The 17,834-nt window shown below is 39.2% G+C and overlaps 1 protein-coding gene across 1 annotated transcript in view; it reads left to right on the top strand.

The window, feature by feature from the left end:
- LOC121880313 (BEN domain-containing protein 4-like) overlaps positions 1-3,615 on the top strand; it is a 46,043-nt gene extending 42,428 nt beyond the window's left edge. Inside the window, exon 3 of the mRNA XM_042387473.1 lies at positions 2,900-3,615. Within this exon, the coding sequence (XP_042243407.1) occupies positions 2,900-3,098 (199 nt within the window). The 3' untranslated portion in view covers positions 3,099-3,615. The remainder of the gene's footprint in view (positions 1-2,899) is intronic.
- Positions 3,616-17,834: the final 14,219 nt, after the last annotated feature.

Here is a 17,834-nt window from a genome sequence, read left to right as displayed (position 1 = left end):
ATGATTATAACAACCACGACCATGATTATAACAACCACCCCCATGACTATGACAACCACGACTATGATCATAACCACGACCATAACTATAACAACCACGACCTAGATTATAACAACCAAGACTATGATTATAACAACCACGACCATGATTATAACAACCACGACCATGATTATAACAACCACGGCCATGATTATAACAACCCCGACTATGATTATGATAACCAGGACCATCATTATAACAACCACAACCATGATTATAACAACCACGACCATGATTATGACAACCACGACTATGATCATAACCACGACCATAACTATAACAACCACGACCTAGATTATAACAACCACGGCTATGATTATATCAGCCACGACCATGATTATAACACCTACGACTAAGATAATAACAACCACATCCATGATTATAAGAACCACGACTATGATTATAACAACCACGACCATAATTATAACAACCACGACAATGATTATAACAACCACGACTATGATTATAACAACCACGACCATGACTATAACAACCACGACCATGATTATAACAACCAGTACCATGATTATAACAACCTCGGTAAACTGTGCCACCGGACTCGCAACCGGGCACGAAGGGCCCACGATCACTTGTCCCAGACTATGAGGCTGCATTTTTCTAAGAGTTTTGCCTATGCCGATCCCTTTTTGATGTTGCACACTGGATTCTCATTGTGAGGGAGAATGAGAGGCAGTTTAAGAGTTGAGCGTGCTGTTCAGTCCCCAAAACTTCTTCTTCCATCAATAGTTCAATAACGATGTATGTAAAATCCACTACAACGGTACAGCAAAGTATATTTTTTTAGCTTTAACTGTTATTATTTTATTGTCTAATCATCACTACATATAACACCACTCATCATCAATACATATAACACCATCCATTATCACTACCAATAACACCACCCATCATCACTACATGTAACAACATCCATCATCACTACATATAACATCATCCATCATTACTACATATAACACCATCCATCATCATCACTACATATAACACAATCCATCATCACTACAGATCGGTAAAGTAGTTTCCGAGATTCTCGTGCGGGCACACACACAGACATACCTCTTTGTTTTATATATATATATATATATATATATATATATATATATATATATATATATATATATATATACAATCAACACCTCAACCCTCCAGGATTCGAACCCACGGCCCACTAGCCCATGACTGTGACCGGGGAACGCTATCCGCTGGACCACCAGGATACTAAAAGCAGTCCTAGACTTTGTTATATTTCACACAAAGCCTGCTCAACGAGCTTATTGCGCCGTGAACCTCTAATGGGGACTACCCGTATCACGAAGGTGGTCAGAGTAACGTTTTACTAAATCCGGCTTCGAAACACGAGGATCCAAATATATTTCATTAGCCCAATTGCACGCTGACTTCTACATACAATTAACACCTCAACCCGCCAGGATTCGAACCCACGGTCCACTAGCCCATGACTGTGACCTGAGAACGCTAACCGCTGGACCACCAGGGTTGAGGTGTTGATTGTATGTAGAAGTCTGCGTGCTATTGGGCTAATGAAATATATATATATATATATATATATATATATATATATATATATATATATATATATATATATATATATATATATATATATATATCATTTAGCACGCGGACTTCAACATATAATCAACGATCTCACTAGCCAGGACTTGAACCCTTCGACCTTATGAGTGTGACCAGGGATTGCAATCCTTGGTCAGGTCATAATCATGACATTCACTAATCCGTACACCAACACACACGCATTCCTTCACAACTAAAAACCTGGAACGTCAATGTGGCATCTAAAAACTCATGCACTGTTAAACAAATGTTAATCAAGAACTCCCCCAACAACACAATTGGTTGCATTTATAAAGTTCCTTGCAAGGAATGTAATATGTTTTACTTAGTCCAGACAGGTAAAAATCTTGCAACTAGAATTAAACAACACAAATACAGTGTTAGGACAGGCCAGGAATCCAATGCTCCGTTTGTTCATTTGAGGGATAACAAGCATTGCATTGACTGGGATAATGCCTCCTCAATATTACCTTGTAAATCAATTGATAGTAGGAACATCATAGAATCTAGTCTTATTAAACATACCGAAGCATTCAACATGAATTTGAGTAATGGCATGTACAAACTGGACAATTTTGTAATTAAGAAGATTTGTAACCAGGTGAGAAGGTCGGGTCACCTTACCATCTGACCTGACCACCAATCGTTGTGTGCTATTTAAAGATTAGTAGGGTCATTACGTAATACCTGACCATTGTGGACCTGGTCTCACCCTCCTCTGTATATATACACCTTGGTTTGTATTTCTCTTTAGTTTGTACTCACCCCTGAAGATGTGAATTACACGAAAGCGCTTGGGAACTTCGTGTTTTCTTCTTTCCTTGTGGTTATCAGCATATACCTAGATCACGCGCACATACCGTGATTTACTTGCATATTTATATATATATATATATATATATATATATATGATGGTGTTAGTACAATAGAGGTTACACACATAAAGTACATAAGAACATAAGAACATAAGAAAGTGGGATACTGCAGGAGGCCGACTGGCCCATACAGGGCAGATCCCTTTCACACCCATCCCAGCACTTCCATGTGCCTATCCAACTTCGTCTTGAAGCTCCCTAGCGTCCCCGATCCTACTATAGCACTCGGTAGCCTATTCCACATATCCACAACTCTATTACCAAACCAGTGCTTGCCTATATCCACCATAGGGTATCAGTTACTTTTAGACAGTACACCTGAGTACAGTACTAGCTGTAGTAGCGTTTAAGAAAGATGTTTTCTTACTTCCCAGGCCCCTCGCCACCTTCCCGCAGTCCTTCATGTCTCCGGCCTCACCAGCCCGCCCACCGCCCAACAGACTGCCGCCCACGCTGCCTCAGATCTTCACTCCCGCCCTTACGCCCACCACCCGCCCCTGCAGCACTGCCCACATAATCCACGCTCACCACCAAGGCCCAGATGATCATCTCTATACTGCAACCAAGTTCTAAAAGGACCCAGTCTTCCGCCATGTGGTATCGGAAATCAAAGAACGTGTCTTATTTTTCCTGGCTGGTGGAAAGTTAGTGTTTGTGATGGTTTTTAGTAATCATCTACGCCAGGGAAGGAGACATGGTGCTGTGGAGAACACATTATAAGGGCACGGCTTTGTCGGTGCTGTTCCGCAAAAATAAGAGTTATTCATTTTAAAAAGCAAATATCAGACAAATATATAATTTGGTCAGGAGTAGCTGATGTGAACACATAAGATAAGCAGTAAGTAATAGAAGGAAAAGATCAAGAAGTACAACTTACAAACAATATTTTATATAAATACAGTATATCTTTTTTTGGAATTTTGCAGAAAACAACTCAAATAGCATAGTTAACCAAAACTTCTGTATCATGCGCGAGGGGAGATAACGTGACCATTGCCGACCAAGATTAATTTTTGATATTTTGGTCATTTCTAAGCCAACCTCCAAACGGAGGCCCGTCCAGCTTAGTTAGGTTAGACCTACGGCTGTTGCCCTCCATATGTTCATATATATATATATATATATATATATATATATATATATATATATATATATATATATATATATATATATATATATATATATATATATATATATATATATATATATATAATCATACCGTGTACTTACTACAATATGAATTAAAGTTTTGTATGTCTTGTACTTTATAGACCCACACTTTACTCTCAAAAACAGCGGGTTCCCTTATTCTTTCATTTTTCGTGTTTTGTATATCCTTACTACACATATACCTGGTCTCGTTAAATATTGTTATTTTTCACTCCGGTTATCTTTGGGCATAACATTGTTTCAAGTTATCCTTGTTACATAAGAACATAAGAAAATAAGGAGTCTGCAATTGGCCGGTTGGCCTGTGCATGGCAGCTCCTGTCGAGAGTTACTACCACTCTCTATCATCCATGAATCTATTTAGCCTCCTTTTGAAACTTTCCAGAGTTCCCGCACTTACTACAAAGTTGCTAAGCTTGTTCCACTCGTCCACCACCCTATTTGTGAACCAGTTTCTTCCTATCTCCCTCCTAAACCTAAACTTATCCAACTTGAATCCGTTGCTCCGAGTCCTATCCTGCTCGGATATTATAAGAACTTTATCTATATCCCCTTTATTGATTCCTTTCACCCACTTAAATACTTCTATCATATCTCCCCGCACTTCGTCTTTCTAGGGAATGCAAGTTAAGTTTCTTTAACCTATCCTGATATGGAAGGTTTCTAAGTCCCGGAATCATTTTTGTCATTCTTCGCTGCACCGACTCTAGTGAATTTATATCCATTCTATAATAGGGGCACCAGAACTGAACCGCATAATCGAGGTGTGGCCTAACTAGCGCAAGATATAGTTGCAATAAGACCTCTGCACTCTTGTTACTTACACTTCTAGATATAAAACCCAATACTCTGTTTGCCTTATTTCGAACATTAACGCACTGTTTTCTAGGCCGTAGGTCCGGGCTTACAAGTACCCCTAGGTCTCTTTCACAAGTCGACTTCTCTAGGTTGATGTTGTTAAGGCTGTATACATTATAAGTATTTGTTCTTCCAATATTAAGTACGCTGCACTTGCTGGTGTTGAATTTCATTTGCCATTTTTCAGACCACCCCTGCAGTTTATTTACATCCTCCTGTAATGCATTTGCATCCTGCCCTGAATTAATTTGCCGCCCTATTTTGGTGTCATCCGCAAACTTGCTTATGTCACTGCTGATCCCAGGATCTAAATCGTTTATGTAGATTATGAACAAGAGTGGGCCTAGTACTGACCCCTAGGGAACCCCACTGGTTACACGGTCCCACTCAGATTTAACACCATCTACGCTGACCCTCTGCGTTCTATCGGTGAGCCATGATTCTATCCAATTTAAAACTTTCCCCTCGATACCATGAGCCTTAATTTTTCTCAGAAGCCTCTGATGCGATACTCTGTCAAATGCTTTGCTAAAGTCTAAGTAAATAACATCGTAATTTTCGTCATTATCTACTACCTCGAAGACTTTCCTAAAAACGTTAGCAGATTTGTTAGACAAGATTTTCCCTTTGTAAACCCATGTTGAGAGTCGTAGATTAATTTGCTTTTCTCTAGATGCGATCGGATTCTATCTGCTATAATTGATTCAAGAAATTTCCCCACTACTGACGTCAAACTGATCGGCCGGTAATTTGACGCTGATGCTCTGTCTCCCTTTTTGAATATGGGTACTACATTCGCCTGTTTCCACAACTCTGGCACAACTCCAGTGTCTAATGATTTTGTAAATAAGTTTACGAGGGGTCCGCTAATCTGTTCCCTACACTCTTTTAAGACTCGAGGAAAAATTTGATCCGGCCCTGGGGATTTTGTGTTCTTTAGTTTCTTTATCTTCTTAAGAACATCCTCTTTTCTGATAGTGATATTCTCTAATTTCTCTTCTTCCTTTCCCTTAAATATCAGTTCCACCTCCGGAATTTCTTCGCAAATTTCTTCTGTGAAAACCGATAAGAAGTAGCTGTTCAATGCTTTGCTTATTTCTTCACTGCCATTTATCAATTCGCCCCTCCCTGACTTTAAAGGCCCAACTTTGTCCTTGACCTTTGTCCTATATACCTGGAAAAATCCCTTGGGATTCGCCTTCGATTCTCTTGCTATTTTGGTATCATTGTCTCTCTTTGCTTTCCTTACATTTTTCTTAACATTCCTAGATAGTTCATTATACCTGTTTCTGAGCTGCTCCTCCCCTCCCTTTAATTTCTTATATATTCCTTTCTTTATTCCTATGTCATGTTTAAGTTTTCTGGTCATCCACCTTGGCTCATTCTTATTTGACCTAATTTTTCTGTGTGGTATATTTTGTTCTTGTGCTTTATGTAGTATACTAGTGAATATATTATAGTCATGATCAATTGTTGTGTCATCTATGACCTCACCCCTTCCTACTGGGAACTGACGTGACTGTTCCCAGGTGACCTCACCTAGGTACCTTCTTAACCCCTGATAATCCGCCAACCGAAAGTTTGGGACTCTGACCATATTGTCATTGTTTTTCGTTTCCCAATTTAGGGTGAACCTGATTTCTCTGTGATCACTGTTACCTAGTTCTTCCCCTACTGTGATATCTCTGATAATATTTTCTTTATTTGTTAATACTAGGTCTAATATATTGTCACCTCTAGTAGGTTCTGTAATTAGTTGTTTCAAAAAATTGTCCCGTACTGCGTCTAGGAAGTCTTCAGATTCGTAGTCGCCTACAATGTTGTCCCAGTCAATATTTCTGAAGTTGAAATCCCCCATAATGCCTAGGTTGTTATATTTTGCTGCCCTACTCATTTCCTGCCATATGGGCTGAGCTGCTTCTTTGACAAGACTTGGGGCCTGTAAATCACTCCCATAATTAGTTTTTCTCTTCCTTCCGTGATTTTTACCCACACAGACTCGGTTCCTATTTCACCCTTTATTGAATTATTAGTACAACATTTTAATGTATCCTTGACGAAGAGTGCGACCCCTCCCCCCTTCCTACCTTCCCTGTCCTTGTTATAAAAGGTTGTACCCTTCTATGTGGTACTCTGATAAAAAAATTTTGCTCGCCAGATTCATCCAAGTTTCGGTGATTGCTATGACGTCTACATTCTCGGTACATACAACCGCTCTCAGTAAGTCTATTTTATTTCTAACGCTCCTACTGTTTGTATAGTATACATTTAAACCTACTCTTCCCTGGTCCTGTTTTACCCCTTGTCCTGAGCAACTAATTTTACTTCCCAGGACCTGCTTGTTTTTTGACTCCCACTTTCCCCGACCCCTTTCTACTGGCGAAACCCCCCCTTCGGAGTGACAAATTCACACTCCAGGGATGCAGACAACGTCTTTACCCCCTCACGAGACAAGTGTACTCCGTCGCGACAGTACAGGTAGTCGTTACCATAGAATCGTTGCCAGTTATCAATGAATGCCCAACCATTGTTTGCACAATGTTTTTCCAGTCGGCAATTTATAGCAATTGCCCTGGACAGCCATTCACGACCAACCCCTCTTCTAGGCAAGACACCACATACTATCGGGATCCCTCCCCTATCTCTAATCTTCCCCAGCGCCTCCCTATACCTCTTGAAAAGTTCCTCACTCCTAACCTTACCTATGTCGTTTCCTTCCACACTAAGACACACTACTGGATTGGTACCCTCCCCTGACAAAACCCTGTCTAACCTCTTGGCTACATGCCCTATCCCAGCCCCAGGAAAACACACCCTAGTCCTACGTTTCATATCTCTCGCACAAAAAGCCCTATCCATAAACCTCACCTGGCTGTCACCAACTACCACGACCTTACCTGTGGGCAGGGTTTGTACAACTGCCCTTTCCTCTCCTTGATCCATACCGTCCTGCCTCTTCTCTTCCTCTCCAGCTTCCTGCAGCACCTGGTAAGGGTTACTACACTCCACACCCTGGTCAGCTTTCCTGAGCCTGACCCTAGTCCCCTTGGAGACAACCACTCTCCACGCCTGCTCCTCCTTCGCAGGTGTCATGCTAGGCAGGACACCTACCTGAAGGAGTTCCGTCCTGAGGGCTTCATTTTCCCCCTTTAGAGTGTCAACCTCACTCCTCAACTGCCCCAGCTGCCTTAACAGCGTGGCAAGGAGGTCGTCTTTCCCCACACTCTCCTCCTCTTCCCCCACGACACAACGATCCAAAGCGGCCATTTTCCTTGGTCTCTAACGGGAGCACGATCGGGCACGACCTTCTCCAAGCTGGGTCAGAGGTCGCCTTGCATCATTTCTCCACTCACTTATCTTTTGTGAAATATTATATACCATATCCAGTAATTCCCGTTCCGTATTTTCAAGGATTACTCAAAACACTCTTGTCTTATCACCAACCATCATTTTTCATCACCATTCCTCTTGCCCTTATCCATCAGCTTTCACTGTACACAAACTTTGTCTCGTCACCTGATATCAATTTGAATTATACTTGTCGCATTGTTCCTATCTATTATCTTGGTAACTACCATCATAGCTTCTTTAAATACTGCACACCGGTCTTGTTCACCACCAGCTCCCACACTAAAGACTTTAGTCCTGCTTGCTACCATCAGCTCCTATGTTTAAACACTTTAGTCTAGCTGGCTACTTCCATCAGATCTCATATTGAACACTTTAGTCTTGCTGGCTACTAATATTTCCTTCTGAATAGAATGTAGTCATATAAAAATGCCACCAAAATTTACATGCTTTGAAAATCATTAAAAGTTCCATTGTTTTACTCATTCTCATTCTACGCAATAATTATCTTTTGAAATAAAAAATCAAACATGAAGTTATGCACAGAATTGGTTTCATACTAGCCACTAGGAGTCATTTTATCTTTAAAAGTGAGATGTTAAAATTTCGAGATGATTAAGTTTGATTATTCCCGTTGATTAGCAATAGGGATTCACTGGTCTGTATTGATGTATAATGAAGAACTATGCATTATCAGACAGGGAACCATCCTGCCCTTTCTCACCTGAAGATGTGTAGGGTAATAGATAGAAAAACTATTATTGAATTCAGAGAGGTTCCTTCCGGAGGTGTCTCCTTCGCACTGAACGCGAATTTAAAGTTTATGATTCCGTTCGTAGGGACGAAGGAATCGCTGTCGTTGTGGAACGCCTCTCTAAATCTTATCTATTTCCCGCCATTTATCTAATAGCAGGACACCTATGGGTGGGCCCACTTATCTTTAATTAGAAGAATGATCAATCTATAAGCGACGAACTTGTTTTAGGCAGAATTGTACAACAGTTCAATGTCGGACTTTTCTTAGGCCACAGAATGAGGTTATTTAATTAAAGGGCATGATACAATGGACCACAAGTATAGAAATTCCTAATATTGGAGCTGCCTTAGGGCAGGTTTGGAAGTGCAGAATGTGGAACTGTTTTGGTGTAGTGCTAACAATATTGTAGTGGGTATCTTGTATTTGACGCTGGTAATACCCAAGAGGACTTAATTTTGGTTCAAACACTGGCAATACCTAATAGTATACATATGGTATGTTACTTATATGGTCAGCCAATGATTGTTCTGTTATCGTCGATTTAACTTTTTTCCTTCCATAATTCGCTGATATAATCCAAGAAAATAATATAAATTAGTTTAATACAGAAATAGAAATAAATCATTCCTCCCCCGAAGCTTAGAAAATCGACAGGAAAAGTTGGAAGATAGAGCTTGGTGCAATACGTAGGTCACTCGCCACTATGACACAGATTAGCCAGGTCTAGCTGTAGCCAGATGCCTTTAGTGCATCATGGATATTATCTTGATTTATAAAGATCGAATCTTTTTTCTCCCCCAATCTCTACTACCACAGGAATTCGCTCCCGTTAAGACAAATATAAAGTGAACTTCCGCAACAGACACGGTGACCCTTGAAGTAAGCTGAGTGAAGTTTCCTGCCAGCTGAATGCAGGATCACTGCCGAATATATATCTTTGTGATATTAAAATATTAGAGTGTCTTTTATGTCGTGTTGAAAGGAGACCCCTGTCCAATAACGAATTACAAAAGACTTGGTTTTCTGCAGTGTGACTGAAGATACAACAGTATACAATGTATAGTATATATTTACTTGCTTTCACCCACATATATTTTTCGTCTTCTACAAAATGAACTAATTGACACATGACTAATAGTGTTGATGGTCTTACCTTCTAAAGTCATAAATTGAATTCAAGCACAAAGCTTATATATATATATATATATATATATATATATATATATATATATATATATATATATATATATATATATATATATATATATATATATATATATATCAACATTAAATCCCGCTATATATATATATATATATATATATATATATATATATATATATTATATATATATATATATATTTCATGTAAATGATAAGATAAATTTTGATATTTTTAGTTCGTTCTTCACATCTTCAGAGGCAACTGAAGATGTCTTGAATAAAGACGAAAGCTAAGGTGCTCCGTTGTTTCCCTTTTCCTGTGTGATTTTATCAAGATATATATATATATATATATATATATATATATATATATATATATATATATATATATATATATATATATATATATATATATATATATATATATATATATATATATATATATATATATATTCGTCTTTTATAGATTAGAAATATATTAACGTCTTGAAGTCATCCTTTCCTTGCTGCTTCATCCCAATTGTGCGACTTCAGAGAACATAAGAACATAAGAAAATAAGGAGTCTGCAATAGGCCGGTTGGCCTGTGCATGGCAGCTCCTGTCGAGAGTTACTACCACTCTATCATCCATGAATCTATCTAGCCTCCTTTTGAAACTTTCCAGAGTTCCCGCACTAACTACAAAGTTGCTAAGCTTGTTCCACTCGTCCACCACCCTATTTGTGAACCAGTTTCTTCCTATAAGAACATAAGAACATAAGAACATAAGAAAGTGGGATACTGCAGGAGGCCGACTGGCCCATACAGGGCAGATCCCTTTCACACCCATCCCAGCACTTCCATGTGCCTATCCAACTTCGTCTTGAAGCTCCCTAGCGTCCCCGATCCTACTATAGCACTCGGTAGCCTATTCCACATATCCACAACTATATTACCAAACCAGTGCTTGCCTATATCCTTTCTGAATCGGAATTTATCTAATTTAAAGCCATTTGTTCTAGTTATTTCGTTATTACTGAGCTTCAGAACATCTTCCATTTTACCCTTGTTAATCCCACTTACCCACTTGTACACCTCTATCATATCTCCCCTAACTCTACGCCTCTCTAATGAATGTAAGCCTAAGCTTTTTAGTCTTTCTTCATATGGAAGGTTTCTAATATTATGGATCATTTTTGTCATTCTTCTTTGTACTCTCCAAAGAATCTATGTCCATTCTATAATAGGACACATAGAACTGAACCCGCATAATCCATGTGTGGCCTCACTAATGCTAGAGTAAAGGTTTCAAGATAACGTCAGCAGTTCTGTTACTCACAGACCTGAATGAACCCAGAATCCTGTTTGCCTTGTTGCGAACGCTATTTACATTGTTTTCTAGGTTTCAAGTCGTTTGCTATGCAAATACCACCTAGATCTTTTTCACAAGCCAGGTTTTTCTATTTCCGTGTTACCTAGTTTATACTTAACGTTTGTATTCGTCTTCCCTATCTGTAGTACCTTGCATTTATCAGTATTAAAATTCATTTGCCAGTCTACTGACCACTCATGTAAGGTATCTAGATCTCTTTGAAGGTGTTCAAGGTCACTGTCTGAATTTATCACTCTCCCCATTTTGGTATCATCTGCAAATTTACTAATCCTACTAGTTATGCCTAAATCAAGATCATTAATGAATATAACAAACAGCAGAGGGCCTAATATAGATCCCTGGGGAACTCCGCTTTTGACCGCACCCCAGTCTGACTTTAATCCATTTATGCTGACTCTTTGTTTCCTACCAGTTAACCATGACCTAATCCATTTTAATACTGATCCACCTATTCATGTGCTTCTACCTTCTTCATATCAATCTCATGAGGGACTCTATCGAATGCTTTACTGAAATCTAAATAAATTATATCATATGACTTATCATTATCTACCACTTCATATACTTCTGAGAAAAAGCTAAGCAAATTTGTGAGACAAGAACGTCCCTGGGTGAACCCGTGCTGAGAAGAATGAATCAAGTTGAATGTTTCAAGGTGGCTTCTGATTTTCGTAGCAATAATTGACTCTAGCAACTTGCCTATGATTGACGTGAGACTAATGGGACGGTAATTTGATGCAATTGATTTATCACCTTTTGAAAATCAGACTTCATTTGCAAGTTTCAGCTTCTGGCACTAGGCCCGATTCTAATGACATTAAATAAGACTTGCTAATGGATTACTCAACTCATCTCTACATTCTTTTAATATTCTAGCATATACCTCGTCTGGACCAGGCGATTTATGAAACTTCAGTTTTGTTAATTACTTTAAGCACATCGTTACTAGTAATATTGATATTCATCAACATATTTTCTATACTGTCGTTATATACCTTATGAACTTCTGGAAACTGTGCTAGGTTTTCATTTGTGAATACGGAACGAAAATGACTATTTAACGTACTACACATTTCTAACTCATCATCAGTCATTTCTCCTGTCGTAGTTTTAAGGGGACCTATCTCCCTCCTAAACCTAAACTTATCCAACTTGAATCCGATGCTCCGAGTCCTATCCTGCTCGGATATTATAAGAACTTTATCTATATCCCCTTTATTGATTCCTTTCACCCACTTAAATACTTCTATCATATCTCCCCGCACTCTTCGTCTTTCTAGGGAATGCAAGTTAAGTTTCCTTAACCTATCCTGATATGGAAGGTTTCTAAGTCCCGGAATCATTTTTGTCATTCTTCGCTGCACCGACTCTAGTGAATTTATATCCATTCTATAATAGGGGCACTAGAACTGAACCGCATAATGGAGGTGCGGCCTGACTAGCGCAAGATATAGTTGCAATAAGACCTCTGCACTCCTATTACTTACACTTCTAGATATAAAACCCAATACTCTGTTTGCCTTGTTTCGAACATTAACGCACTGTTTTCTAGGCCGTAGGTCCGGGCATACAAGTACCCCTAGGTCTCTTTCACAAGTCGACTTCTCTAGGTTGATGTTGTTCAGGCTGTATACATTATAAGTATTTGTTCTTCCAATATTAAGTACGCTGCACTTGCTGGTGTTGAATTTCATTTGCCATTTTTCAGACCACCCCTGCAGTTTATTTAGATCCTCCTGTAATGCATTTGCATCCTGCCCTGAATTAATTTGCCGCCCTATTTTGGTGTCATCCGCAAACTTGCTTATGTCACTGCTGATCTCAGTATCTAAATCGTTTATGTGTAGATTATGTGAACAAGAGTGGGCCTAGTACTGACCCCTCGAGGAACCCCACTGGTTACGGCGCCTCCAGATTTAACACCATCTACGCTGACCCTCTGCGTTCTATCTGTGAGCCATGATTTTATCCAAATTAAAACTTTTCCCTCGATACCGTGAGCTTTAATTTTTCTCAGAAGCCTCTGATGCTGTACTCTGTCAAATGCTTTGCTAAAGTCTAAGTAAATAACATCGTAATTTTCGTCATTATCTACTACCTCAAAGACTTTCCTAAAAAACGTCCGCAGATTTGTTAGACAAGATTTTTCCTTTGTAAACCCATGTTGAGAGTCGTAGATTAATTTGCTTTTCTCTAGATGCGATCGGATGCTATCTGCTATAATTGATTCAAGAAATTTCCCCCCTACTGACGTCAAACTGATCGGCCGGTAATTTGACGCTGATGCTCTGTCTCCCTTTTTAAATATGGGTACTACATTCGCCTGTTTCCACAACTCTGGCACAACTCCAGTGTCTAATGATTTTGTAAATAAATTTACGAGGGGTCCGCTAATCTGTTCCCTACACTCTTTTAAGACTCGAGGAAAAATTTCATCCGGCCCTGGGGATTTTGTGTTCTTTAGTTTATTTATCTTCTTAAGAACATCCTCTTTTCTGATAGTGATATTCTTTAATTTCTCTTCTTCCTTTCCCTTAAATATCAGTTCCACCTCCGGAATTTCATGGCAAATTTCTTCTGTGAAAACTGATAAGAAGTAGCTGTTTAATGCTTTGCTCATGTCTTCACTGCCATTTATCAATTCTCCCCTCCCTGACTTTAAGGGCCCAACTTTGTCCTTGACCTTTGTCCTATATACCTGGAAAAATCCCTTGGGATTCGCCTTGGATTCTCTTGCTATTTTGATTTCATAGTCTCTCTTTGCTTTCCTTACATTTTCTTAACATTCCTAGATAGTTCATTATACCTGTTTCTGAGCTGCTCCTCCCCTCCCTTTAATTTCTTATATATTTCTTTCTTTATTCCTATGTCATGTTTAAGTTTTCTGGTCATCCACCTTGGCTCATTCTTATTTGACCTAATTTTTCTGTATGGTATATTTTGTTCTTGTGCTTTATGTAGTATACTGGTGAATATATTATAGTCATGATTAATTGTTGTGTCATCTATGACCTCACCACTTCCTACTGGGAACTGACGTGACTGTTCCCAGGTGACCTCATCTAGGTACCTTCTTAACCCCTGATAATCCGCCAACCGAAAGTTTGGGACTCTGACAATATTGTCATTGTTTTTCGTTTCCCAATTTAGGGTGAACCTGATTTCTCTGTGATCACTGTTACCTAGTTCTTCCCCTACTGTGATATCTCTGATAATATTTTCTTTATTTGTTAATACTAGGTCTAATATATTGTCACCTCTAGTAGGTTCTGTAATTAGTTGTTTCAAAAAATTGTCCTGTACTGCGTCGAGGAAGTCTTCAGATTCATAGTCGCCTACAATGTTGTCCCAGTCAATATTTCTGAAGTTGAAATCCCCCATAATGCATAGGTTTTTATATTTTGCTGACCTACTCATTTCCTGCCATATGGGCTGAGCTGCTTCTTTGCTAAGACTTGGGGGCCTGTAAATCACTCCCATAATTAGTTTTTCTCTTCCTTCCGTGATTTCTACCCACACAGACTCGGTTCCTATTTCACCCTTTATTGAATTATTAGTACAACATTTTAATGTATCCTTGACGAAGAGTGCGACCCCTCCCCCCTTCCTACCTTCCCTGTCCTTTTGAAAAAGGTTGTACCCTTCTATGTGGTACTCTGATAAAAAAATTTTGCTCGCCAGATTCATCCAAGTTTCGGTGATTGCTATGACGTCTACATTCTCGGTACATACAACCGCTCTCAGCAAGTCTATTTTATTTCTAACGCTCCTACTGTTTGTATAGTATACATTTAAACCTACTCTTCCCTGGTCCTGTTTTACCCCTTGTCCTGAGCAACTAATTTTACTTCCCAGGACCTGCTTGTTTTTTGATTCCCACTTTCCCCGACCCCACTCTACTGGTGAAACCCCCCCTTCGGAGTGACAATTTCACGCTCCAGGGATGCAGACAACGTCTTTACCCCCTCACGAGACAAGTGTACTCCATCGCGACAGTACAGGTAGTCGTTGCCATAGAATCGTTGCCAGTTATCAATGAATGCCCAACCATTGTTTGCACAATGTTTTTCCAGTCGGCAATTAATAGCAATTGCCCTGGACAGCCATTCACGACCAACCCCTCTTCTAGGCAAGACACCACATACTATCGGGATCCCTCCCCTATCTCTAATCTTCCCCAGCGCCTCCCTATACCTCTTGAAAAGTTCCTCACTCCTAACCTTACCTATGTTGTTTCCTCCCACACTAAGACACACTACTGGATTGGTACCCTCCCCTGACAAAACTCTGTCTAACCTCTCGGCTACATGCCCTATCCCCGCCCCAGGAAAACACACCCTAGTCCTACGTTTCCTATCTCTCGCACAAAAAGCCCTATCCATAAACCTCACCTGGCTGTCCCCAACTACCACGACCTTACCTGTGGGCAGGGTTTGTACAACTGCCCTTTCCTCTCCTTGATCCATACCGTCCTGCCTCTTCTCTTCCTCTCCAGCTTCCTGCAGCACCTGGTAAGGCTTACTGCACTCCACACCCTGGTCAGCTTTCCTAAGCCTGACCCTAGTCCCCTTGGAGACAACCACTCTTCACGCCTGCTCCTCCTTCGCAGGTGTCCTGCTAGGCAGGACACCTACCTGAAGGAGTTCCGTCCTGAGGGCTTCATTTTCCCCCTTTAGAGTGTCAACCTCACTCCTCAACTGCCCCAGCTGCCTTAACAGCGTGGCAAGGAGGTCGTCTTTCCCCACACTCCCCTCGTCTTCCCCCACGACACAACGATCCAAAGCGGCCATTTTCCTTGGTCTCTAACGGGAGCGCGATCGGGCACGACCTTCTTCAAGCTGGGTCAGAGGTCAACTGAGCTGGGTCAGAGGTCAACTGAACACCTAGACAAACTCTTGTTTGAATTTTGCTTCTTTTGTTAACTTTGTTAGCGTTACTATAGATGTATATATAGCTAGTAGAGTAATGTCATCACATCTCTGGAGTATCTCCGGGATAACTTGTAAATTGACTCTGATAACGTTTTTGTCTATTTTGTCATTGATTGAAATCTAGGTTTGCTGAAACCTGTTAATAAATATTCGCGTAAAGACTTTATATGCAGTGATAGAAGACTAATAAGCTTGTAGTTCAAATCTTCTTTGTTTCATTTTTAGAAAGAAAGTATGATGCTATAAGGTCTCTCAGTTAATTCTTTGTTTAATGCATCTTATGAAGATGTATAAAAAGTAAATATTTTCCTCATGTTTACACGGATCCTAACTGATACTCCACCATATCAAAGAAACTTTCACATCCATCAAGTAAATAATTGTATGAGCAATATTCTTGGACTAATGTTAGACCCTTTGACTGTATCATCTTTTCTTTTCGTATTTCATGCTCATCCACATCCTTACCACATTTTTGTAGTAGTTTACATAAGCCTTTTCAACTTTTTTTTACAATGACGTTATAGTTTTCTATTATAGTGCCATCTTCTTGCCAGACAATTGTATTTCACTGGCGTTTTCCCAACATGATATTCTATAAACGAATTAAGGTATATTTAGTCTGTTTTCCAAAGTTGAAACGTCATGAAAGATTATTTTATTCTAATTTTCTTCATGTCTGCAGCTGTTGATTATACTGCGGTATACAGAAAAATGTAAGATTAAAATTCTAGAACAAGTTACATTTTTCTTTCTGAATTTAACTTGTTCAAATCTATATTAACTTTACCTAGCAGTGATCTATGATCACTGTAGGTACTCAACTTCCCCAAAACGCTTATGAAATCTGAAAAGTGTATCTACAGGTAGTATTTCCTAAGGTGGATTTAGTTTCGGGTTCTTTTTCATTGGTACTCTCCTAACTCTATTTTCGTTTTAGACTTCTTATAGAATTTACCCTTTTTATCCATTTTAATGAAAGTTTGTTGTCTTCATAGAATTCATATACGGTTTTCTGAGAGTAGTTTGAAGGTAAAACATATACACAACTTTAATAATTTTGAATTTAGACGTGCTGGATGTACCAAGGACGACCAATGCTTTTGCTTGTTGCTTGTTCAATATTTTGTAAAACATATGATTACTTTTTAGTTCCAGTAGGTCTCATTTTCTTCTAACTTTCCTTAGTCCTTTAATGTCCCAATATATTCAATAAGTTCTTCTGGATCTTGCAGTTTGATACTTGGATTAAACTATAATTGTATGTAGCCCTGGTCAGTATCCCTTGAGAACATCAGTGATCCGCCCAGGGAGTTTTAACACTATACTTTATACACACCATCCATGTGTATATATATATATATATATATATATATATATATATATATATATATATATATATATATATATATATATATATATATATATATATATATATATATATATGCAAGTAAATCACTGTAGGTGCGCGTGATCTAGGTATATGCTGATAACCACAAGGAAAGAAGAAAACACGAAGTTCCCTAGCACTTTCGTGTAATTCACATCTTCAGGGGTGAGTACAGACTAAAGAGAAGTACAAAACAAGGTGTTTATATACAGAGGAGGGTGAGACCAGGTCCACAATGGTCAGGTATTAGGTAATGACCCTACTAATCTTTATATAGCACAGCAACGAACGGTAGTCAGGTCAGAGGGTAAGGTGACCCAAC

This window comes from Homarus americanus, unplaced genomic scaffold (genome assembly GCF_018991925.1).
Source record: "Homarus americanus isolate GMGI-L3 unplaced genomic scaffold, GMGI_Hamer_2.0 scaffold20930, whole genome shotgun sequence".
Lineage (NCBI taxonomy): Eukaryota > Metazoa > Arthropoda > Malacostraca > Decapoda > Nephropidae > Homarus > Homarus americanus.
This window is presented reverse-complemented; position numbering and strand designations above follow the sequence as displayed.